This window comes from Ranitomeya variabilis, chromosome 2, assembly GCF_051348905.1.
Source record: "Ranitomeya variabilis isolate aRanVar5 chromosome 2, aRanVar5.hap1, whole genome shotgun sequence".
NCBI lineage: Eukaryota > Metazoa > Chordata > Amphibia > Anura > Dendrobatidae > Ranitomeya > Ranitomeya variabilis.
In genome coordinates this window covers 360694667-360720771 of record NC_135233.1, presented here as the reverse complement: position 1 = coordinate 360720771, position 26105 = coordinate 360694667, and the positions used below count along the sequence as shown (strand labels likewise).

Here is a 26105-nt window from a genome sequence, read left to right as displayed (position 1 = left end):
GAGAAAGAGGTTACATACAGAGTTATAGATATCGTTTACAGTAAACTAATTTACAATGTCAGACTGGTACTGAGGGGAGAGGACCCTGTCCTTGCGGACTTGTATTCTATGGGATAATGGGGAAGAGACAGAAGGTCCAGGGTGCAGCAGCTCTGGTGGTGGTGAGGCGGCAGCTCTGGTGGTGGTGGTGAGGCGGCAGCTTGGGTGGTGCTAAGGCGGCAGCTCGGGTGGTGGTGAGGTGACAGCTCAGATGGTGGTGAGGCGGCAGAATGATTATTGCAGGCTGTAGGCTTTTCTGAAGAGATGGGTTTTCAGGTTCCGTCTGAAGGATCCGAGGGTGGTGGATAATCGGATGTGTTGAGGAGTGAAATTCCAGAGGATGGGGGATATTCGGGAGAAATCTTGGAGGCGGTTGTGTGAGGAACGAATAAGTGTGGAGGAGAGTAGGAGGTCTTGGGAGGATCGAAGATTGCATGAGGGAAGATATTGGGAGATTAGTTCAGAGATATAGCGAGGAGACAGGTTGTGGATGGCTTTGTAGATCAGTGTTAGTAGTTTGAACTGGATTCGTTGGGGAATTGTGAGCCAGTGGAGGGATTTGCAGAGGGGTGAAGCAGGGGAGTAGTGAGGAGAGAGGTGGATTAGTCAGGCAGCAGAGTTGAGGACAGACTGGAGTGGTGCAAGAGTTAGCGGGGAGGCCACAGAGGAGGGTGTTGCTGTAATCGAGGCGAGAGATGATGAGGGCATGCACAAGAGTTTTAGTAGATTGTGGGGTTAGGAAGGGACTGGCAATATTTTTTGAGTTGGAGGTGGCAAGAGTTTGGACGTGCGGTTTTACGGACAGGGCAGAGTCAAGAGTTACTCTGAGGCAGCAGATTACAGGTGCAGGAGAGAGTTTGATGCCATTTACCATAATAGATAGATCGGGTAGGGGAGATACGTGAGATGGGGGAAAGATGATGAGTTCGGTTTTGTCTACATTGAGTTTTAGGAAGCGAGAGGTGAAGAAGGAAGATATGGCTGACAGACACTCTGGGATTCTGGACAGCAGAGAGGTGACATCTGCCCCAGAGAGGTACATCTGAGTATCGTCCGCATACAGGTGGTACTGGAAGCCGTAGGACTTTGAGTTGTCCTAAGCCAAGGGTATAGATGGAAAAACGTAGGGGCCCCATGACAGAGCCTTGAGGGACACCATGGAGGCAAGTGGACAGTCTGTGTATGGCTCCATACTATAGAGTTTAAGGAATTTCCTAGAAACAATCCATGATTGTTGCCTCGTACTGCAGATCACATGCAATGAAGTGAATAGGAAAGAGCAGCAATATCGCGCACAACCTATCGTTATAATAATAATAATTTTTATTTATATAGCGCCAACATATTCCGCAGTGCTTTACAAATTATAGAGGGGACTTGTACAGACAATAGACATTACAGCATAACAGAAATCACAGTTTAAAACAGATACCAGGAGGAATGAGGGCCCTGCTCGCAAGCTTACAAACTAAGAGGAAAAGGGGAGACACGAGAGGTGGATGGTAACAATTGCTTTAGTTATTTGGACCAGCCATAGTGTAAGGCTCGGGTGTTCGTGTAAAGCTGCATGAACCAGTTAACTGCCTAAGTATGTAGCAGTACAGACACAGAGGGCTGTTGTGAAATTGGATTTTGGGCTCCCCCGGTGGCCACTGGTGGAATTGAACTGGTGTGCATCATCCTCTCTGTTCACCTGTTTCCATCAGGATGTGGGAGTCGCTATTTAGCCTTGCTCCTCTGTCACTTCCATGCCGGTCAACATTGTAATCAGAAGCCTTTCTGTGCATGTTCCTGCTGCTAGACGACTCCCAGCTAAGTTGGACTTTAGTCCTTGTTTGTTTTTGCATTTTGTTCCAGTTCACAGCTGTAGTTTCGTTTCTGTGTCTGGAAAGCTCTTGTGATCTGAAATTGCCACTCTGATGTTATGAGTTAATACTAGAGTCTTAAAGTAATTTCAGGATGGTATTTTGATAGGGTTTTCAGCTGACCATGAAAGTGCCCTTTCTGTCTTCCTGCTATCTAGTAAGCGGACCTCAATTTTGCTAAACCTATTTTCATACTACGTTTGTCATTTCATCTAAAATCACCGCCAATATTTGTGGGGGCCTCTGTCTGCCTTTCGGGGAAATTTCTCTAGAGGTGAGCCAGGACTATATTTTCCTCTGCCAGGATTAGTTAGTCCTCCGGCCGGCGCTGGGCGTCTAGGGATAAAGCGCAGGCTACGCTACCCGGCTACTGTTAGTTGTGCGGCAGGTTTAGTTCATGGTCAGTTTAGTTTCCATCCTTCCAAGAGCTAGTTCTTATGTTTGCTGGGCTATGTTCTCTTGCCATTGAGAACCATAACAGAGGGCTATTAACTGCATAAAGTGTATGAGAACATGATGCAAGGAATCTGATTGTTTTTTTTTTATTATTTTTTTTTTTTAATAGGCCACACAGGGATTGTTAGGTTAATGCGTTGAGGCGGTAGGCCAATCTGAACAAATGAGTTTTTAGGGCACGCTTAAAACTGTGGGGATTAGTCGTATTAACCTAGGTAGTGCATTCCAAAGAATCAGCGCAGCACGTGTAAAGTCTTGGAGACGGGAGTGGCAGGTTCTGATTATTGAGGATGCTAACCTGACGTCATTAGCGGAGCGGAGGGCACGGGTAGGGTGGTAGACTGAGACCAGAGAGGAGATGTAGGGTGGTGCTGAGCCATGGAGTGCTTTGTGGATGAGGGTAGTAGTTTTGTACTGGATTCTGGAGTGGATGTGTAACCAGTGTAATGACTGGCACAAGGTAGAGGCATCGGTGTAACGGTTGGTGAGGAATATGATCCTGGTGCAGCATTCAGGACAGATTGGAGCGGGGAGAGTTTGGTAAGAGGGAGGCCGATTAGTAGAGAGTTACAATACTCCAGATGAGAATGAATAAGTGAAACAGTAAGAGTTTTTGCAGAGTGGAAAGTAAGAAAAGGGCGAATTCTAGAAATGTTTTTGAGATGCAGATAAGAAGAGCGAGCCAGTGAGGAGAGAACACGAGGAGTTCAGTTTTTGACAGATTCAGTTTCAGATAGAGGGTGGACATGATGTTAGAGACAGCGGTAAGACAATCACTGGTGTTTTCTAAAAAGGTCGGCGTGATAACAGGAGAAGAGGTGTATAATTAGGTGTCGTCAGCATAGAGATGGTACTGGAAACCAAATCTACTGATTGTTTGTCGTTATGTGATACACTGTTCTTGGAGGAACTGAAATCATTTTCAAATATTCTTGTCTATGCTTTTTTAAAAAAAATGTGCTTCATCTTTTTTGTCCTTCGGTTCCTGAAGTCATGGGAGGATTCTGAACATTAGCAAACCATTTATGGTCCAGCTGAACTGGTTAGGTTTTTCCAATAGATTTGAAGAATGGAGGAAAGACAGTTTCTCAGGTGCTAGTCAAGATGTGCATATCGTGACCCTTCTCCTATGATGAACGTTAGTTAATTCAACCCTACATAATATGATCTTTTGCTCTTCAAGTTGGCCTCTGAGAAGGTTCTCACCATCCTATATCTGTGACTACTCCAACCATGGCAAAGGTGAGGGAGTCAACATATTCAACAACTCACTGTATTACAATTGCTATAATGTAAGTTTCGTGTAAATACCAAAGTAATTTTGCGTAGGACCCTCCCAGGTACCACCCTCAACAATCGATCCTCCTAAGTTTCCTCCATCTGGCAAGACATTGACTCATCCAGTGATGAAGATGGCATCTATGTAATTTACTCTAAAGAGCAAAATGCTGGAAACATTGTCGATAGCAAATGAAATTCTTATGAATGAATGAATTCTCATGAATAAGACCTGGATGACACCATAATACATGCTAGGTGCCACCAATGTCTTCACGGTGTGGGTTGTTATTTGACACCTGAACTGTTCACAACAGAAGAGATCTTTTACACAAATGGTGCCAAGACAAGTCGGCTAAACATCTTCTTTATTAAAACGATGGAGAAGGTGCAAAGTTTTTCCTACAAACCTGATGGCAGCAAGCTCTACATGTACAGTGATGGCCGCTTGGCCACATACAATCTATACTTTAAGTCACTACCTAAGCCTGCCTAAAAAAAACCTCAAATTTATGAATGGAGACATTCCATCTAAACATCAACATTTCTCCATGTTTATTTACATCCTTTAGTCATTTTCTTAATATATCTTTATAGCTCTTTTATCCCACGCCTTTCCAGTGCTGATGCTCTGATGGTCCCCACCAGCCAAACTGTGACCTCAGCTGCAGTGGCGGCATCACTTGCAGTCCAGCAGAGACCATTGGAGCAACATAGCCTGAGCAGGGAGGAGGGTCCAGTAGTAAATATGGCTTCTTTTTTTCCACTTATGAGACACTTCTTCCTTTGCCCCCTTGCTTCCTGAGCTTACTGTCCACTTTGTCAAAGCAAGACAGACTGCCAGAACAGTGAGGCGTCACATTACACCTCCTATAATACTTTATGGGTAGGAGAGCGGTGAAGAGAAATAAAGGGATGGGAGACACACAGGTAGGCAAGCACTCGCACAGATCAAGCAGTAGCTTTCCAATTGCTGGATTCACAGGTACACAGGTCAGTACATATAGGTACATACTGTAGTTGTATAGGTTGAAAAAAGACACACTTTATGGGGAGGGGAGCAGGGAAGAGAAGTGAGGGGCTGGGAGACACACAGGTAAGCAAGCTCTCGCACAGATCAAACAGAAGCTTTCCAATTGCTGGATTCACAGGTACACAGGTCAGTACATATAGTAACATAGGTTGAAAAAAGACACTTTATGGGGAGGGGAGCGGGAAGAGAAGTGAGGGGCTGGGAGACACATAGGTAGGCAAGCTCTGGCACAGATTAATCGGCATCTTTCCAATAGCTGGATTCACAGGAACACAGATCAGTACATATAGTTACATAGTTATATACTGTAGGTTGAAAAAAGACACAGGTCGACGTAAGTTCAACCATTCTCCACCAGTTATGGTTTCTGTCTGTTCTCTGCATAAGGTAATAAGAACAGGAATCCCTTTTACTGTATTAGACAGCAGCTCATTTCCACCCCCTAGCTCAGAGACAGCTGATAATTAGAGCAAGAGCCGGCAGAGGGAAAAACTGGAGAAAAATGCGAGTCATAAGATGTCCATAAATAGTGGTATTCTTCAGGTGACGACTCCTTCGGAAGAGTCACCAACTTAGTAGTTCAATGATTTAATTTACATTATTGTTCATTAATAAGAAATAAAGTCAACGATCCACAATATTTGATTAAAAATAAGCATTTATTTGACCATTTAAGCTTCACTATCAGCAAAGTGTAAAGAAATATATATTTCATTTTCATATACAAAAAAAATATGTATGTACATTTGTAACAAAATTGATTGTAACAAAATAAGTAGAATATCCGCTAACGGATAATTCTGTCACGTAAATATGTCACTTTGTCCCAAAGAGGTTTTTCCCACGCAAACACAAAATTAGCAAAATATGAAGATTTCATTGCACTTGTACAGTGAGTACTACTAGTGGAATGTAAGACGTACTGTAATAACACCTAGTGGTCCCTTTGCTTTTAATGGGTGCAACCAACCAAGACCTTAAAGAGTAACTGTAATTTTACATTTTTTTCCCCATAAGTCAATAGAATATGTGAAAATAAGAAACATTTTAATATATCTTATTATGAAATCTGCTTCTTTCTTCTCTTGGACTGATCATTCATTCTCAAAATTCTCAATCATGGGTTCAATGAATACAGTGAATGAATACAGTGAATACAGACATTTGCCATTACTGAGATAGGAGATGGCAGTTGGAGCTCGTCAAGTTCTATGGAAAACTGTAACTGTAGTTCCTCCTCCTCCTCCATAGAATTTTAAAAGCACCAACTGTCATCTCAGATCTCACTAATGGGAAAAATCTGCCATCACTGATTATAGATTCTACACATTTTACCCAGGAATTGAGAAACCATGATCAGTCCAGGAGGAGTAAGAAGCAGATTTCTCTGGTACGATTTATAACAAAGCTTTTTATATTCACCTTATTTATTGATTTATGAGATAACATTTTTTTTCAATCTACCTTTACGTACAGTTTTTTTATAATGTTTAAATACATCTAAAATTAAAAAAATGAAGCAATTTTGCAAAATGATCTTCTTTCCTTTTCACATCTCCTATGTTGACCTCTCTGTATCTTTAAAGGGAATCTGTCAGGAGGTGTTTGCTGTGTAATCCGAGAGCAGCGTGTTGTAGGGGCTGAGACCTCGATTTTCCGTTTAATAGCAGACTACAAACCCAAAGTGCTCTGACCCTGCAGTCATTCTTCCTAACCTACTGAATGTTTGTTAGTAAACAATGAAAGATAGATGGCAACATGACTGCAGGTCCTGACTACACAGAGATTATTTGTAGTCTGTTAGCATGGAATTACGAAACAATTTTTTCTTTAGTCTATTTACAAAGTTACCTTCTTTTTCTTAATTTAGTTACATAAAAAAAGAATGTACAAAGGTGGACAAAGCTTTTAGGAACAAGTGACAGCTATAAAATGATTTTTTAGATGAGAGGATCTGCCATGGTGAACAATTTTCCTGCTTTTGAGTGAGTAGGCTTTTAAGTGCAATTGATAAGGATCATGAACAATTCTAAGCTGGCAATTTCTCCATAATTCATTGTCTTATTGAAACACCCTATGGTCGGGCATGGATCGTCTACAGAATATGGAAACTTGTTGTTTCGCCATACAGAGCTGTGTCAGGGAGTCTTTAGCTCAAATTACATGAAGCCAAAGCCTTTTACCCACCTCTTCCATTAGACTACCAAATGGCAAGAAGTCCCTTATAGATCCAAAACTTTGGACATTGGCATTTCGATATGTGTAAGGAAGTTGTCCCACCTCGGCAGATCCTCTTTCACATAATATCTGTCTTCAAAGTGTCCAAGTTCTTGGCTTCATGTCTTATTCATATATGGTATGTTGCCATGTTGAGCACTATCTCATCAAGAGTTTTCGTACCTCGCGGACGTCGTTTATCATGACCATAAGATGCAGAACTACGAAAACTAAATACCACCATCAAAGAATGGATGGTCTTGGACGTTGAAGCCGTAGAATGAGCATCTACATAAGGGAATGTTATGACTCCATGACCGCGGCCTTACACAAGAGAACTAGGACGTCCCAGGTGGTTATATAATAGGATCATTTATTCTTAGCATGTGGTATTTCCTCTTCAGCACCGACAATACATTCCGCATTACAAAAGGATCTGTCCAGGACATGAAAAAGGTCTTCTTCTAACCCATCCACTACAGCTGTAATATGGTGATCACGAAGCACAGCCTATGGTCAGACATGGCACTGGGTAGATCATTAGAACTACGGCTGGAATATGGTGATCAACCAAGCACAGCCCATGGTCAGAAGTGGCACTGGATAGACAATTAGAACTACGGCTGGAATAGGGTGATCAACCAAGCACAGCACTTGGTCACAAGTGGCACTGGGTAGATCATTAGAACTATGGCTGGACTATGGTGATCACCCAGCACAGCCCATGGTCAGAAGTGGCACTGGTAGATCATTAGAACTACGGCTGGAATATGGTCATCACCAAGCACAGCCCATGGTCAGAAGTGGCACTGGGTAGACCATTAGAACTACGGCTGTAATATGGTGATCACCAAGCACAGCCCATGGTCAGAAGTGGCACTGGGTAGACTATTAGAACTACGGCTGAGGTATGGTGATCACCAAGCACAGACCATGGTCAGAAGTGGCACTGGGTAGATCATTAGAACTATGGCTGCAATATGGTGTTCACCAAGCTCAGCCCATGGTCAGAAGTGGTGGCATTGGGTGGATCATTAGAACTACGACTGGAATATGGTGATCACCAAGCACAGGCCATGGTCAGAAGTGGCACTAGTAGATCATTAGAACTACGGCGGGAATATGGTGATCACCAAGCACAGACCATGGTTAGATGTGGCACTGGTAGATCATTATAACTACGGCTGGAATATGGTGATCACCAAGCATGGCCCATGGTCAGAAGTGGCACTGGGTAGATCATTAGAACTACGGCTGGACTATGGTGATCACCCAGTACAGCCCATGGTCAGAAGTGGCACTGGGTAGATCATTAGAACTACGGCTGGAATATGGTGATCACCAAGCACAGCCCATGGTCAGAAGTGGTAGCATTGGGTAGATCATTAGAACTACGACTGGAATATGGTGATCACCAAGCACAGGCCATGGTCAGAAGTGGCACTGGGTAGATCATTAGAACTACGGCTGGAATATGGTGATCACCAAGCACAGCCCATGGTTAGACGTGGCACTGGTAGATCATTATAACTACGGCTGGAATATGGTGATCACCAAGCACAGCCCATGGTTAGATGTGGCACTGGTAGATCATTATAACTACGGCTGGAATATGGTGATCACCAAGCATGGCTCATGGTCAGAAGTGGCACTGGGTAGATCATTAGAACTACGGCTAGAATATGGTGATCACCAAGCACAGCCCATGGTTAGATGTGGCACTGGTAGATCATTATAACTACGGCTGGAATATGGTGATCACCAAGCATGGCTCATGGTCAGAAGTGGCACTGGTAGATCATTAGAACTACGGCTGGAATATGGTGATCACCAAGCACGGCCCATGGTCAGAAGTGGCACTGGGTAGATCATTAGAACTACGGCTGGAATATGGTGATCACCAAGCACAGCCCATGGTCAGAAGTGGCACTGGGTAGACCATTGGACAACCCCTGAAGTAATGAAGAAAGGTAATAGACACAAGTAGTAAAGAAAATATCGGAAGAGTGCACGGGTGTGCGGCAGTGACAACTAGCTGGTGCTACATACACTTCAAACACAAAAACTGTTAACAACATACATTATACGGCAGAATTCACCCTTCTAACAGAGAGTGCTAAAATCAGTAAGGATTTAAAGAGACATGGACACCATCCCTTTTACTGCAAGGTACCATAGCCGAAGTGGCCATGCAATTAAATCTCACATTTCAGGGTCACCCCAAATGCAATATACGATAACACACACTGGCGTATAAATAATAATGCTAAAAAAAGGGAATTCTAAAAACACCAAAATGTTTTGTTTTGGAAAAATGTTAATGCCCCTTTTTATCTTGTAAGAAAATAAATTTCGTATCCATCTTATGAAGGAAGATTTTTACTGTGTTAATTCTTACAGTGAATATTGTGATATTTTCACAAAATAACCTTACCTGTGCTGAAATACAGCATATTGATGAAGGGGGGGAGATCTGAGGGGCCAACCCTAGACAATTTAATTTGGTTGGGTTAGGTGAACCTCAGGTGGCAAATATAACATCCGTTGACCTATAACTGTACTTATCTATCTTAGTCCCTTTACCCACCTTGGCCTAAAAAAGGGCCTAAAAAGAACTATTTGGTATCTACGAGAAGAGCAAAACTATTGAAGACCCGTGATAGGTGGGGACCCTGCTGAACATTTACATCGGACCTACAAGCTTCAGTTGACAGTACTGAGCATAGCGTCAATCTCCATGAGGAGCTGCATGATAATACTGATAATCACCTGATCCAAAAAAAAAGATCTTGAATCCTAGAAGTGTTGTGGTACACGGAGCAGCCGTCGTCCCATGCAACCAGTTTTTTCGAGTTCCCTTTTTTCTTTCGTTTGGATTTATGATCCAGAAAAGAACCTTGATCATTGGGTTTGTTCAGTTGGTACAATTGTATTTTTTTTATCATAAGTTCCTTATGGGCATGGAGATAAATCACTTGACCCCCTGAACTAGAATGAAAAATGTTCTAAAGTGCTGCTTATAGATTTACATATTTTCTGTACATACTGTATAATATAGAGAATCTCTTATCCATGAACAACCATGTCCAAATTATTGGATTAGTCATGCCTCTGGGCAATTAGCTATAGGGAGTGCACAGGTATCGGTCACAGCCGAGATTTGGAGCCCAAGATATCCCGATGGCCTCTAAGTCGAGTTTATTATTATAAATGGCACATAGTTAGTAGGGACCCAGATTTAGTTATGCCATAAAAGGTCTTCATATGGGCCTCTAAGGCCACTACACTTAATTCTGAGTCCTATCTGCCTCCTGGTCTTGCCACCAAATCGTAGACCGGTGATGAACAAATCTGAGAAAATTTACCAGGAACCATATTTCCCTTGAATTGCTCCATGGTCTATAGCTGGTCTGTGCTCGTAGTTGTAAAAAACCTTCAGAGATTTGTAAGGAAATAATTAGGAGAGTTATTTACTTATATCTTGTTAGTTTGGCTTGGTACCTAATGGAAATAAAATACACAAATAGGTCTAAACACACCATTGGACGTTAAAAGGGTTGTACAAGATCAGAAAAACATGGCGGATTTCTTCTAAAAAGAGTGCCACCCTTGTCCACAGGGTGTCCATGGTATTGCAGATTAGTACCACTGATTTTGACAGCCAAGTTACAAAACCACACACAACCCACGGACAGGTGACACTATTTTTGTCAAACAGCAGTGGAATCCTCTACAACCCCTCGAGTAAAAATTTTCTACAATTTTAGCCTCAGGGCTCCAAAATGTATACCTTTTCTAAATGATCGACAAATTTGATGTACCTGGAGAACAATACTGTAAAATAAATGGAAATGCAAAGTATACCGCACAGACAGAAGTAGAAAGTAGGGAGATTCCATATGTTTGCATTAAGTACTATGGCTTAGTCGAAAACGCGAAGGAAAAGCTCATTTTTTTTAGCATTGGGAATGTCCTGTTTTATCTGAGTCTACAATAAAGTTTTTGAAAAATTTTTTATCCAGAAAATGGTTGGTTTCTCCTTACTTTCTAATTCATTGTTACCACTGTGCAGGAGTGATTTTGTTATCCGAGCCAAGGATCGCTGGCAACTTCAACTTGGATGAGCTGGTTCACAACTTATTTCATATAACTCTTACACACCCTTTAGGAACCAATCAATTTTGTAAAAAAAATATGACTTTTTCGTCCACATCACAGTTCATTCATTCAGGTTTCCTTTGACTGTGGCACAGAAGAGATATTTTAGGTGAGTCGTAGAACCTCAAGCTCAAGAAAATGAAAGTCGTCAATTATATGTGCCAAGAAATAAAAAAGTGTAAAGCCTCCATCTCTCCTCAGTAACATTTCATCGTATGTTGAGTTCACGTATTATTGGGATGCTCCAAGTTTCTCTACAATTTTTACATAGTTCATTGTACGACAATATAAAAGGCTTGTGAAGCCATCGTCAAGGCAGTACTGTCATGACTATCTAGCCATCCTTCATTTTATGCCAGAAAACCTAAGGCATTTTGTTATTTTTACCAGTATTGGTCATCAGCACTGAAATTGTTGAAAAGTTGGAAGACCAAGGACATTTTTTTACTTAGGCAATGCCTTAATATTGAAATGGAATGTTCAGACAGTTGTTTAAGGTAGAATTATTTCACCTAAGTCAACTCCAGATGTCTTGATGAAATATTTAAGAAAGATTGAGCTTGTGCTTATTATCTGGACCCTTGTCCAGCCAAGAGCTCTTCCAAAGTCCCTTCTTCTAAAGCAGAACTGTACCGTGGATGGTCTGTGGACACATTTGTGAGGAGTCTTGTGGCTTCACGACTGGGACACATCACGTACCGGTTTGTGTTCTCTGGTTGATGGACCTCGACTGTGACGGGAGTGGCTTTTGAAAATATGTCATCGCCAAAATCCTTTGCATCCAAACCACCCACAGCTCCAAGTTCACCATCATCGCTAAAGGAAGAGGAAAGGGGCTCTTCCATGTTGACATATAGAATTTCTTCGGGATCTTTGGCCGGTGGTAAATTCTTAAGAATTATCTCCAATTCTGTATGGAGCGTTTCAAAAGATGGCCGATCCTTGGAATTTAGCTGCCAACAACTAGCCATCAACTCGTACCTAGAAGAAGATAAAAAGCGCTGATCATGAAAAGAAAGTCTGAAAGTAATTTACCAAGTGAGGAAAGTTTAAATGACATAAAATGGTTTGCAGTCCATTATACAAATAAGGGTAAAGACTAGTGATGAGCGAATATACTCGTTACTCGAGATTTCCCGACCACGCTCGGGTGTCCTCCGAGTATTTTTTAGTGCTCGGAGATTTAGTTTTCTTCACCTCAGCTGAATGATTTACATCTGTTAGCCAGCATAAGTACATGTGGGGGTTGCCTGGTTGCTAGGGAATCCCCACATGTAATCAAGCTGGCTAACAGATGTAAATCATTCAGCTGAGGTGAAGAAAACTAAATCTCCGAGCACTAAAAAAATACTCAGAGGTCACCCGAGCGTGCTCGGGAAATCTCGAGTAACGAGTATATTCGCTCATCACTAGTAAAGACCTGATCAGACAATGAGTCAGTCAAGTTTGTGCGATTACTGCAAAGGAAAAAGAAATTGAATTTCCACATGTACTTTTTGAAGCATATTTTTTTACATTTTTGCCAGCGACAAATGACAACATGGAAGGGTTGAAAAATAAATGTCCACACTAGCCTGTTGCTCTAAAGTCAGCATGAAAACAACATGCATGACTCCATTCTCATAGTTCTCGAAGGAGTCTTCAGAATCGTAGTTACAATACGACATCGATGTTTGATTAGTGGTGGCCCAACCTCTGGGGCTTCAGCCCACAAGGGCATTGTGTCGAACGAGCAGCGATTGCCTTGAATAAAAGCCACTTATTATAGTCTGAGGTTTTCTGACCACAAAGCATAATAGACAAATGAGCCAGGAAGGTGTTAAAAAAAATCATACTCATCTACCTTGTTGCCTATCCGTGCCGCTGGACCTCACCACCAGTCCTCCACTGGATTCTTATGTCCCCGCTTCGCTCCAGCCTAGGTCTCCTCTTCACTAACATTTCTTTCACTACCTACACTTAGACATGTGGGGCAGCATATAAATATGCACCATCTAGATGGAGACGGAAGAGTTGCTAAAGAGCAAAGCGAAGACAGGTGCCAGAGTAGATCAAGGACTTAGGAAGCTTGTGCATGATCAGCAGGTAGCTTAGGTGGCAGGGACAGGTGTGGGGCTAGGTGAACATGTTATTTTAATTTTTTTTTATCCCTTTCCTAGTCCATGTGATTCTAGAAAAATGGCAGCCAAGTGGCCACCATTTAGCAGGATTCGCTTGTATCAACATCCCCCAAAAATTCACTTGCAGTGAACAAAAGAAGTTTTTTTTCTGCTCTTAGGTCTCTTGACTCCAAAGCATTACAGATGATCCAGGAAGGTGTTAAAAAAACAATAAGAAATTATACTCACTTAGCCCATCTCCTGTCCCCCATCCTCCACTGATTTTCTAGGTGCCCCCTTGGCTCCGGCGCCGGTCTCCTTTTCACTCTGTCATAGCACTTCCAGCACTGTCTATGCCTTGACGTATGTTCTGATGTCATGACATGTAGAGCAGCTTATATCATGCTGTCAGAACATACGCCATGACCTAGCTGCTGCCGGAAGGGTTGGCAAAAAGTGAAGAGGAGACTAGTGCCGAAGCAGAGAGAAAGCTAGGAAGCCTGCAGAGAATCAGCAGTTAGCTGCAGTGGCAGAGACAGGAGAGAGGCTGAGTAAACATGTTTTTTTATTGCTTTTTATCCCTTCCCTGTCCATATGAATCTATATTGGCATGAATCTAATTCCCCAATGTGTAGGTTAATTAGAAACTGCACATTTTGGGAAATTCTAAATGAATTTCATCTGTTTAGAACTCATCTGTTAAAGAGTGTGACAGAGACTGTCGTATGCTTGCTCCTGAAAACAACAATTTGTGTAGTGTGAATACTTTTAATGCGGTTTTATTGCATTTTATGAAAACATGTAAAGTGTATACAGTCTAAAGTAACTAATGTAAAGTGATTATAGGTACTGATGCTGCTGCTTGGGTACTGCAAGGTAATGCCTAAGGCTAGTTTCACACTAGCGTCGGGAACAACCCGTCGCTGTGCGTCGGGCCGACGTTCCCGACGCTAGGGTGGTCTCCGCCGCACAACGGGGGCAGCGGATGCATTTTTCCCACGCATCCGCTGCCCCATTGTGAGGTGTGGGGAAGTGCGGGGAGGTGGGGGCGGAGTTCCGGCCGCGCATGCGCGGTCGGAAAAAGTGGACCGTCGGGAGCAAAAAATGTTTTTTTCTCCCGACGGTCCGCTACCACACGCCCAAGCGTCGCAAAACGGACGCGACGTTTGGCAATGCGTCGCAAATGCGTCGCAAATGCGTCGCTAATGTTAGTCTATGACGAAAAAACGTATCCAGCAAGAACTTTTGCTGGATGCGTATTTTCGGCAAAACGACGCATTTGCGACGTATTGCAGTTAACGCTAGTGTGAAACTAGCCTAAGATAACTATGGTACACTTGGCCCGGGGTTAGGGAGAGTATAGCATAAAGGTTAGTACTTAGGTAGTGATAGATAGGAACAATATGGAAGATAGGTAGTGGTGGGCCTTATTAGTGTATAATTGATAGGCATAGTTTAGGATATTGTTAAATGTTTGGGACCAGCCCAGGATGGGAGATGGAAAAGTCAAGTAAAATAGGGAAAGATCAAGTTCAAGCTGAAGTGGGCTGGAGGCATGTGGAGTACATATCCTTCTGGCAGCATGTGATCATACCAAATTTCCTGCTGACATACCTGTAATATCTGGAGCCTATGGCCCGAACTAGTAACTGGGAAGTGTCCCTTAATCCATTCCATACAGAGTAAGCCGGACGGAAAGCCGCATGAGGGAAATGTAACGGATCTCGAGGGTGCTATGGGGCCGGATAGGAAATCCTTGGGGCTGACCAGAGGATCAAGCGTAGGGATAGTCCAAACTGAATGCAAGCAAAAGCTTGAGATGTACTGTGTTGATGGAGCTGGAGGGTGCTGTGCCCGAAACTGTGTGTTAAAGACTGTTGTATCTGAACTGTCCAGTAAAGTTGAACTTGTTAAAGTGAACCAGGTGTCCCCTGATGTGCGCGACTGATCTAGAAACTGAGGACATGGATGCAGCGGAGGCCTCCCGCCTACAAGCGAGTGCAAAGCAAACTTCACAGCACAACACATATGGACTGGGACACTGTTTGTTTGTGTTGGCAGATATGCAACAGATACAGACTTATTTGTGTACTGGAGGAGTTTACACTTTCTGACAGTAGATGGCGATGTTGTTACTGTTATATGCTTAGTTAAATGTAATGCATATACTTGTTGTACTTTGGTTTCACTTTCTCTCTGGTAAAAGGTCTTTCAGACTTCATGTTAAGCTGTATTAAGAAGCTGATGTATGTACCTCATGTTCTGTGAAGATAAAAGTTGAATTACCCCATATAATCTACTCTCACAAGTTTCTTCTGCGACCAAACTGTGCAACAGTTTGTGGGGTGCCATGCTGTGGCCTTGGGCACCTTACACATCCTTAGTTATTCCTTTCTGAGCTTATATTCCCCACCATTCCCCGCTTGTTCGGCATCTGTATAATGATTTGAAACTTTTATGCACATTTTTGTTACTCCAGCAGAATGATATCGGGTTAAACAGAGGCACAAACACATTCCTCCACACACCATGTGGTTTAGACTTCAAAGGTTTCTGTCAGGAATCTCTTGTCAGATGTCCTAGATGTCTTATGCAACGGGAAGTGGTTTAATATCTTTCAGATCAAGAATGAAACAATTTCCCATTCTGGTTCAATATCATAATGGATGGCAAGCAGGGATTAGAGGCAAGTTCATGATTATGCAATGGGAAGCTATTATGTAAGGGAATAATCACAACTTGATGACAATAAATGGAAGAACATTGAATTTGAATTAAAGAAGCACCGCTCCTCCTTCCATCCAAGTTTTTATCCCCTTCACATTTTGCAGTCATCATGTTATACAGCACTGTGTACTTACAATTGCTCATTTTATCTTTCTAATCAACTAATTCTTCTCTTTTTTCTGCTCATGTAGAAACAGGAAGTCTCTTTTCCCTGCATTTATCATTACCCTTTTCACCTCCTCCCTCTACCAGGGACTTTTGCAGCGACTCATGACTCATGCAGGGAGAATTGACTTCTGTTTCTTCATTATTAGGCTATGTGCACACATTGCGGATTTTCCCGCGGATCCGCAGCGTTTTTTTCCGCAGCAGTTTTCCATGAGGTGTACAGTACCATGAAAACCAAATCTGCAACGTGTGCACATAGCCTAAGGATTCAACTAGTCAGTATGTAAGTGCAGCGCCCCAGAGTCCTGGTCGTTGCAGTACTGTTGCTCCGCCGCTAAGGGGAGCTATGGTACGTCTGATGGCACTGAAGGAGTTCATCTGACCAGGTATCACAGACACCAATACATTTCACAGTCTGGCCTCCAGGGGGAGCTAAGGGTTCTATTTATTAGGCCACTCCTCACAATCTGGTAAAACTGGGGGTTAGGCAGGAAGTTAGAAGAGAAAGCTGACTGGGTTGGAACCAGGCAACACCTTGTGGCAGAGGGTGTTGTAGGGGAAGATTCAGAGGGGTCCCTGTCAGGGGTGGGATCCTGACAGAGGCCTAGCAACCAGAGAGAACGTTACGGGACCGCGCCTGCACGATATAGCGGCGGTACCCCAAGAAAGGACAAGAAGCGAGGTTTATTGTGCTGAGTGAGAAACGAGATCAACGCAACAAGGGGAATACCAGTAGGAGTCGTGCTGTAAGATGAGGCAACATCCTATTGAGGCGCATAACCGGTGGCCGGAACGCCGAGGAAGTATAGAGCTCCAAGCCAAACTTCAAACCTACGGCAGGACAGTCAGTTATAGGCGGGCTGTCTCACCCAATTGACCTAGGAAGACACAGGGGGGTAACAACAGGAGTGGGGCGACGCTAGAGTCCCGGAAGAGCTCCGAGCCTCCCCGTCATATGGGTGCGTCCTAACCATAAGATCTGGGGGACGTGGAAGAACATCAGAATCGAGTTGTGAGGGAACACGAGAAACAGACACAACAGTTGTGAGGACTATCCCGTGGTGCTCAGCAGGGAAGGACTACAACACACAAGCACTAGAGGGTAGGCACAGATTTTCACCTGCAAAGGGAACTCTGGATGTGCCATCGGATCGACCAGGCTTGCGCAGCCCAGTTAACCGTATTCCGGATTGAGGACCCTGAAGCCTTCAGTAAAGAGGTAAAGAGACTGCAACCTGGTGTCCTCGTTATTTACCGCACCGCACTACCACCACCATCCACACCTTTCATTGGGCGCCCCTCAGCAGGGTCACGGACCGGGTCTAGCCACCGTGACAACCCCAGAGCAGAGACTCAGAGGCCCGGTACCGGGTACCCCTCGGCCCTGTGGCAGTGGGGGCGCTGCATAATCACGTGATATCATTGATCTAATGGAAAAGAGAAGAATTAACTGGCAATAAAGGCAAAATGAGCAATTGTAAGCACCCAGTGCTATATAATGTGGTGACTGCCATATATTTAGAGGATACAAATTTTGATGAGAGGAGGAGTGCTACTTTTAAAAAAAATGTAGTAGATATTATAAAAAAAAAGAGTAAATTATTAAAAATGAAAACATTTGGTACTTCATTTCCTATGGAACCATGGGGAAAGGCATAAAGGCAGGGGCATAACTACCACGGTTGCAGAAGTCGCCACTGCGACTGGGCCTGGTGGGTCAGGAGCCCGACAGATCATATGCACGCCGACACCAGCAAAAGTTAAAATCTGTTGCCGGGCAGGAGATTCCTCCCACACGGCAACAGACAGACCTGCCGTCCAGCACATGAAGAGTCCAGGCTTACAGCGACTTCTCTTATAAGGTTTCTGTTCCTGTCCAGCGGACATAACAAACACTTGGAGCCGGAAGAGCAGGCACCTGGCCGGGAGTGAGTGATGACCTCTCCTCCCCCTGCCCTGGACACCTTGAGGAAAGTTTCACAAGTTGCCCCCGCAACTGTTGTTACAGCAAAGGGGAACAGGGCTGAGCTGACGACAAAGCTGCGCCACCGGGAAGTAAAGTGAGAGGTGGCTCGGTAATGAGCGCACAGGCTGTGTAACGCTCACACACTCAGCAGGTGAGAACAGAGCGGAGAGGGCACCATCTGCTGCTCACACAGCGTAGTGCAGCCCCTGGGTCCAGTGTCTGGTGCCCTCATGCCATGTTTATGAAGCCCCTGTGTGCCACACTCTGGTGGTCTTGGCAAATGCTGACCCTATTGCTCTATATATTGTTCTAGGTTCCTTTTTGCACCTTCACCACTTTTCTCACTTGGGCTGGGGATGACTTATTGTAACTCATTCTCTTTTAGATGTTTCAATAAGGTGGGCCCATGGTAACCTGTATCTGACCTCCACACAGTGACATATGTGGGATCGCAAGGTTCCCACTGATCTCTAGACTAGGGGTCCTCATACACAGGGCAGCTCATGGAGAAGAGTGATTAGTTACCTCTTTCAGTCCCATAGACATTGGTATAGCGGTAGCGCACGAGAGACCACTGCTCCATTCAATGACCGCCGCTCCATTCCAATCAACATCAGACTGGTCCTCTGGAAATACTGGCAAATGCCAGATAGGTGGTCTGGCGGTTGGTCGCATCGGCCCACAACACTCATAATATTATATGGAGGACTATTGGGGGTGCATTATACTTCTTATATGATCCGCATGACTTCTATGTAAGCCCCTGATTAGTATAATGGTTTATTTTCTTTTATACACTGCTCAAAAAAATAAAGGGAATACTTAAAGAACAGAATATAACTCCAAGTAAATTAAACTTCTGAAATCAAACTGTCCACTTAGGAACAACACTGTTTGACAATCAATTTCACATGCTGTTGTGCAAATGGAATAGACAACAGATGAAAATTATTGGCAATTATCAAGACACCCTCAATAAAGGAGTGGTTCTGCAGGTGGGGACCACAGACCACATCTCAGTACTAATGCTTTCTGGCTGATGTTTTGGTCACTTTTGAATGTTGGTCGTGCTTTCACACTCGTGGTAGCATGAGACGGACTCTACAACCCACACAAGTGGCTCAGGTAGTGCAGCTCATCCAGCATAGCACATCAATGCGAGCTGTGGCAAGAAGGTTTGCTGTGTCTGTCAGCGTAGTGTCCAGAGCTGGAGACGCTACCAGGAGACTGGCCAGTACACCAGGAGACGTGGAGGGGGATGTATGAGGGCAACAACCCAGCAGCAGGAATGCCACCTCAGCCTTTGTGCAAGGAGGAACAGGAGGAGCACTGCCAGAACCCTGCAAAAATGACCTCCAGCAGGCCACAAATGTGCATATGTCTGCACAAACAGCTAGAAACCGACTCCATGAGGATGGTCTGAGGGCCCAACGTCCACAGATGGGGGTTGTGCTCACAGCCCAACACCATGCAGGACGCTTGGCATTTACCACATAACACCAGGATTGGCAAATTTGCCACTGGCGCCCTGTGCTCTTCACAGATGAAAGCAGGTTCACACTGAGCACATGTGACAGACTTGACAGGGTCTGGAGACGCTGTGGAGAGTGATCTGCTGCCTGCAACATCCTTCAGCATGACCAGTTTGGCAGTGGGTCAGTAATGGTGTGGGGTGGCATTTCTTTGGAGGGCCGCACAGCCCTACATGTGCTCGCCAGAGGTAGCCTAACTGCCATTAGATACCGAGATGAGATCCTCAGACCCCTTGTGAGCCCATATGCTTGTGCGGTTGGCCCTTGGTTCCTCCTAATGCAGGACAATGCCAGACCTCATGTGGCTGGAGTCTGTCAGCAGTTCCTGCAAGATGAAGGCATTGAAGCTATGGACTGGCCCGCCTGTTCCCCAGACCTGAATCCGATTGAACACATCTGGGACATCATGTCTCTCTCTATCCACCAATGTCACGTTGCACCACAGACTGTCCAGGAGTTGGAGGATGCTTTAGTCCAGGTCTGGGAGGAGGTCCCTCAGGAGACCATCCGCCTTCTCATCAGGAGCATGCTCAGGCATTGTATGGAGGTCATACAGGCACATGGAGGCCACACACACTACTGAGCATCATTTCCTTGTTTTGAGGCATTTCCACTGAAGTTGGATCAGCCTGTAATTTGATTTTCCACTTTGATTTTGAGTATCGTTCCAAATCCAGGCCTCCATTGGTTTATAATTTTGATTTCCATTGATGACTTTTGTGTGATTTAGTTGTCAGCACATTCAACGATGTACAGAACAAAGTATTCAATGAGAATATTTCATTCATTCAGATCTAGGATGTGTTATTTGAGTGTTCCCTTTATTTTTTTAAGAAGTGTACATTACAGAACAATGGCAGTACGGGAAACAAATATATACCAGGATGGGGCACTGGATAGTTACGCCACTGAGGTCAGACTATACAGCATTGTAACAAAGCTATAGTGTGCAAAATTAATTGGGAAAATGTGAATTTGGGTGGAAAATATTTTGGCATGGGGGGACCCATTTGAAAGTTCGCACCAGGGCCCATAACCTTGTAGTTACACCATTGCATAAAGGCATAAAAAAGCACTTACTGAGTTAATTATTACTAGCATTTTTGAAAAAATATTGATAAATGATAAGTTTACAACACTCTGTGTGACTGCAGACTTATGAATCCCCCAGCGCACGCTCTGTTCGCTGTGGCGATTCGCTGGTTTCTGAGCTGGGACTGGCGGGTATGTAGGATTTATACGCACTCCTGGCCAGTGGCCGTGGCCTCACTCCATGCACTTGTATGGAGGGAGGCTACACCCTCCAGTTGGCCACACCCACTGGCCATTACCTAGGCGCTTTTTCAGCGTTTTTTATTGGGTAACTTTATATTGAGGTTTTCTGGATTTTTTAAATAAATTTCCGAGCGGAAGTATGTTACTTATTTTAACCGTTTGGCGTCCTTGTTCTGCCATTTTTAAGCATTTTTAAGCAAAGCCTCTCACAAAAAGGAGGAAAAAAAGCAGTGTGAACATACCCATACAAGAAAATGATCGGGAATGAGATTTAACAAGACTGATTCTTCTCTCCTCTTGAAATCATCAGGTGAGAGGTGAGGTCCATATGTCAATGTTTTATTACCATGGGCAACATTGCAATAAAAAAGATACTCACAATCCATCCAGACAATCTGGTGGCTGCTTCAGCCGATTCCCTTGTCTCAAGTAGTCATAGATTTCACTGTTTTCTACACCAGGATATGGCGTTTGGCCCCTTGTTGCAATTTCCCACATGGTGACTCCAAAAGACCACTGACAAGAGAAGAATATTAGTCACTCTAAAATTTTGGACCAAACCCTTTTTTTTTTTTTTTTAGAAATGTCTCCTGGCAATCATCTGATCTCTTGTGGAATCCATTATAATCAATGGGACTACTTTGCAGCAACTGTTTAATTTTTCTACAGTGCCCCCGCAGGTAAAATGAAGAATTACACAATGCAGTATCAGTTGTCTCAATAATGGTTAGAAATTAAGCAGTCTAATTTATATGGATTAATCGTATTTGTTGCTACAGAAATACATAGCGGCGTCACTCACCACATCGCTCTTGGTGGTGTACACGCGGTCTGCCAGGCTTTCTATTGCTATCCATTTGACTGGCATTTTGGCAATCCGACCTTGCCTATAATAATCTCCATTGTAGATTTTCTTGGACAGGCCGAAGTCGGCCACACAGACGTTCATGTTCTCATTTAACCTGGATGAAGGAGAAATGGTCAGTAAGATCGTAATCACAGCTAAGCCACAACATCTTAGGGGCCAGGAGTCCTCCCAGCCACTAGGAGGAGTATAAGAAGCTCCTGTATTGGTCAAAATAAAGCTTTGGCATTGGTGCTCCTATTAGCTAAGCTATATCTGTGACGTAAAGCCTTAAAGGGTTCCTCCATTACTTTTATATTGATACATAGTATAGATAATCAATACCATATCAGTATCAGTGGGGCTATGCCACCCGCCACCCCCACCGATCAGCTGGTCTCAGTGCCGGCAGCGGACGAATGTTAGCAATTGTGGAGCTCAATAGTACAGGTCTGTTAACTATTTAGTGGCCATGGCCTGTTACTGCACTTCTACCCCTAATTGAATGAATAGGGGTTTATTTTCCGGCCACAGCCACTAAACAGTTGACAGAGCTGTTCTGTTCAAGCTCCTCAACTGCTAATGGCACCGAGAGCAGCTGATTAACAGGGGTGTCAGGTGATGGACACCCACCTTTCAGGTACTGATGATCTATCACTAAGACAGGCAATTAATAGGTCAACCCCTTTAAGTATGGCTAAATGGACTTCATAGATTAGGGGCATCTGTGATTTGTTTAATGCAAGTCTATACATATAATGTCTGAGAGGGAATGTTTCTCTTTGTAGAGGATACCAAATCGTTGTAAGGAGACTTATAGGCCATGCAATGCTCCTCTTGGAATTAAAATATGCAAATTGTCTCTTCGGGAAGGAAGGGGACTTGATGTCTAGTTCCACTTATTGGATGTAGATACTAGAAAAGTCAATAGTGACCCTTTGATGAGCCTTGCTAAATCGGACGCTCCATTGCAGACACGTTTCGGGGTGATTGACACTCATCAGTGCAAAGCAAGAGCCTTGATGTGGTTAAGTCCTCTTCATCTCTTAAGAGGCTATGTGCATATTTAAATTCCCAGAGGCGCATCGCATTGCCACTTTAGAAACACTGCCAGAGGCGTCTCACTCAGCCAAATCAGACCTCCTGTTTGCACTGATGAGGCGCAAACACCGTGAAACATGTTTCTGCAAATAGAGCATCAGGTTAATCAAGTTGACTAAACTATTAAAGAAAAATAATGAAAAAAAATGCAAGAATAAGAAAATATCACTTCTGGATCATTAACTATAGCTGTTCTGTGACTGTCCACATAATGTAAGAGTCTTTTTACCCCCAGAACCTTACATGCAATTCCTGGCGGCCAGATCTCTGTGAATGAAGTTCTTGCTGCTTAGATAATCCATACCGCTGGCAATGTCGGTCATGAACTTCACCAGCATCTGCGTTGGGAGGTACTACAAGCAAAAAATTCATACAAGGTCACAGAGTGCCATCTATATTCAGACATTTAGAAAATTGATTTCTGTAAAATGTAGCAACACAAGTGTGGATTTTGTGCCGTTCCTCTTGGAAATATAGAAATAACTTGACAACAGAGTGTTACCGCATTTCTTGTCAAAAAGGTGTGAATTTACATCATCTGACACTGGCAGCACTGAAATACCCAGATGTAAAGTATTTATACATTTCCAGGAGGAATACCAGAGGAACGTCTCATCATCACACATTACTATCAGTAATATTACATACCAGGGGGGCATCTCCAAGCCGAGAGTACAGAAGAAAGCTGTGCAGGTCTCCATGTTTCATGAATGGCAAAATAACCACAGGAGACGGATATCCTTCATTCTCTGTATTCTGAAGACAAACCCCTGAATGACAGAAAGCAGACGTATATACTAAGTGATCGGACTTCTACATTCATACTTGTCCACCGTGGTGGCAGGGGGATGTGGGGAACGGTGGTTTCAAGGTGCACTGCTAGGTTAGTTATAGGGGAAATGCTATCTCTCCTGACAAAGCTGTCTTAGGAAATGCTTGCAGTTTTACAGAAATAATATTTCTGGAGAATATTTTCCTTAAATTATACAATGTGCTGTTCCTCTGTTATTCTTCTTGGAAATCCTTTTAGACATTCACAATTGAGTATTACCTTCCCTATGTCAAATTGGGTGAATGCCTGCATATTCTGACACTATTAGCAGTAACTGGACAGTGCCAATTTTTACAGGAATAGGACCTCTACTGTGCAGAGATATGTCCTATAAGCTGCAGGGACACAAACTCCACTGTGCAGGGAAGTGCGCTCTACTGTGCAAGTACATGCAATCTACAGACCAGAAACACGCCATCTACTGTGCGGGGATAGGACCTCTACTGTGCAAAGACGCACCCTCTACTGTGCAGGGACACTCTCTACTGTGCAGGGACACCCTCTACTGTGCAGGGACACACTCTACTGTGCAGGGACACTCTCTACTGTGCAGGGACACTCTCTACTGTGCAGGGACACACTCTACTGTGCAGGGACACTCTCTACTGTGCAGGGACACACCCTCTACTGTGCAGGGACACTCTACTGTGCAGGGACACACCCTCTACTGTGCAGGGACACACTCTCTACTGTGCAGGGACACACTCTCTACTGTGCAGGGACACACCCTCTACTGTGCAGGGACACACCCTCTACTGTGCAGGGACACTCTCGACTGTGCAGGGACACCCTCTACTGTGCAGGGACACACTCTACTGTGCAGGGACACTCTCTACTGTGCAGGGACACACCCTCTACTGTGCAGGGACACCCTCTACTGTGCAGGGACACACTCTACTGTGCAGGGACACACTCTACTGTGCAGGGACACTCTCTACTGTGCAGGGACACATCCTCTACTGTGCAGGGACACTCTACTGTGCAGGGACACACCCTCTACTGTGCAGGGACACACTCTCTACTGTGCAGGGACACACTCTCTACTGTGCAGGGACACACCCTCTACTGTGCAGGGACACACCCTCTACTGTGCAGGGACACACCCTCTACTGTGCAGGGACACACTCTCTACTGTGCAGGGACACACTCTCTACTGTGCAGGGTCACTACTGTGCAAGGACACACTCTCTACTGTGCAGGGACACACTCTCTACTGTGCAGGGACACTCTCTACTGTGCAGGGACACATCCTTTACTGTGCAGGGAAGTGCACTCTACTGTGCAAGTACATGCAATCTACAGACCAGAAACACGCCATCTACTGTGCGGGGATAGGACCTCTACTGTGCAAAGACGCACCCTCTACTGTGCAGGGACACCCTCTACTGTGCAAAGACGCACTCTCTACTGTGCAGGGACACACTCTACTGTGCAGGGACACTCTCTACTGTGCAGGGACACTCTCTACTGTGCAGGGACACACTCTACTGTGCAGGGACACACTCTACTGTGCAGGGACACATCCTCTACTGTGCAGGGACACTCTCTACTGTGCAGGGACACAACCTCTACTGTGCAGGGACACACTCTACTGTGCAGGGACACGCTCTCTACTGTGCAGGGACACGCTCTCTACTGTGCAGGTACACACTCTCTACTGTGCAGGTACACACACTCTACTGTGCAGGGACACGCTCTCTACTGTGCAGGGACACGCTCTCTACTGTGCAGGGACACACACTCTACTGTGCAGGGACACACTCTCTGCTGTGCAGGGACACAACCTCTACTGTGCAGGGACACAACCTCTACTGTGCAGGGACACAACCTCTACTGTGCAGGGACACTCTCTACTGTGCAGAGACACATCATCTACTGTGCAGGGACACACTCTCTACTGTGCAGGGACACACTCTCTACTATGCAGGGACACACCCTCTACTGTGCAGGGACACACTCTACTGTGCAGGGACACATCCTCTACTGTGCAGGGACACTCTCTACTGTGCAGGGACACACTCTACTGTGCAGGGACACTACTGTGCAGGTACACACTCTCTACTGTGCAGGGACACACTCTCTACTGTGTAGGGACACACTCTCTACTGTGCAGGGACACTCTCTACTGTGCAGGGACACACTCTCTACTATGCAGGGACACACCCTCTACTGTGCAGGGACACAACCTCTACTGTGCAGGGACACAACCTCTACTGTGCAGGGACACTCTCTACTGTGCAGGGACACTCTCTACTGTGCAGAGACACATCCTCTACTGTGCAGGGACACACTCTCTACTGTGCAGGGACACACTCTCTACTGTGCAGGGACACACTCTCTACTGTGCAGGGACACACTCTCTACTGTGCAGGGACACACTCTCTACTGTGCAGGGACACACTCTTTACTGTGCAGGGACACACTCTTTACTGTGCAGGGACACACTCTCTACTGTGCAGGGACACATACTCTACTGTGCAGGGACACACTCTACTGTGCAGGGACACACCCTCTA

At 44.6% G+C, this 26105-nt stretch overlaps 1 protein-coding gene and 1 pseudogene across 1 annotated transcript in view; one reads left to right on the top strand and one right to left on the bottom strand.

Annotated features, from left to right (window-relative positions):
- Window positions 1-3334: 3334 nt before the first annotated feature.
- LOC143803762 (olfactomedin-4-like) lies at window positions 3335-4180 on the top strand (annotated as a pseudogene).
- A 1131-nt stretch (window positions 4181-5311) lies between these two features.
- AXL (AXL receptor tyrosine kinase) overlaps window positions 5312-26105 on the bottom strand; it is a 109517-nt gene continuing 88723 nt past the window's right edge. Inside the window, exons 16-20 of the mRNA XM_077285688.1 lie at window positions 23407-23528; window positions 23002-23111; window positions 21616-21775; window positions 21193-21329; window positions 5312-12027 (exon numbers count right to left, since the gene is read on the bottom strand). Of these exons, the coding sequence (XP_077141803.1) occupies window positions 11616-12027; window positions 21193-21329; window positions 21616-21775; window positions 23002-23111; window positions 23407-23528 (941 nt within the window). The 3' untranslated portion in view covers window positions 5312-11615. The remainder of the gene's footprint in view (window positions 12028-21192; window positions 21330-21615; window positions 21776-23001; window positions 23112-23406; window positions 23529-26105) is intronic.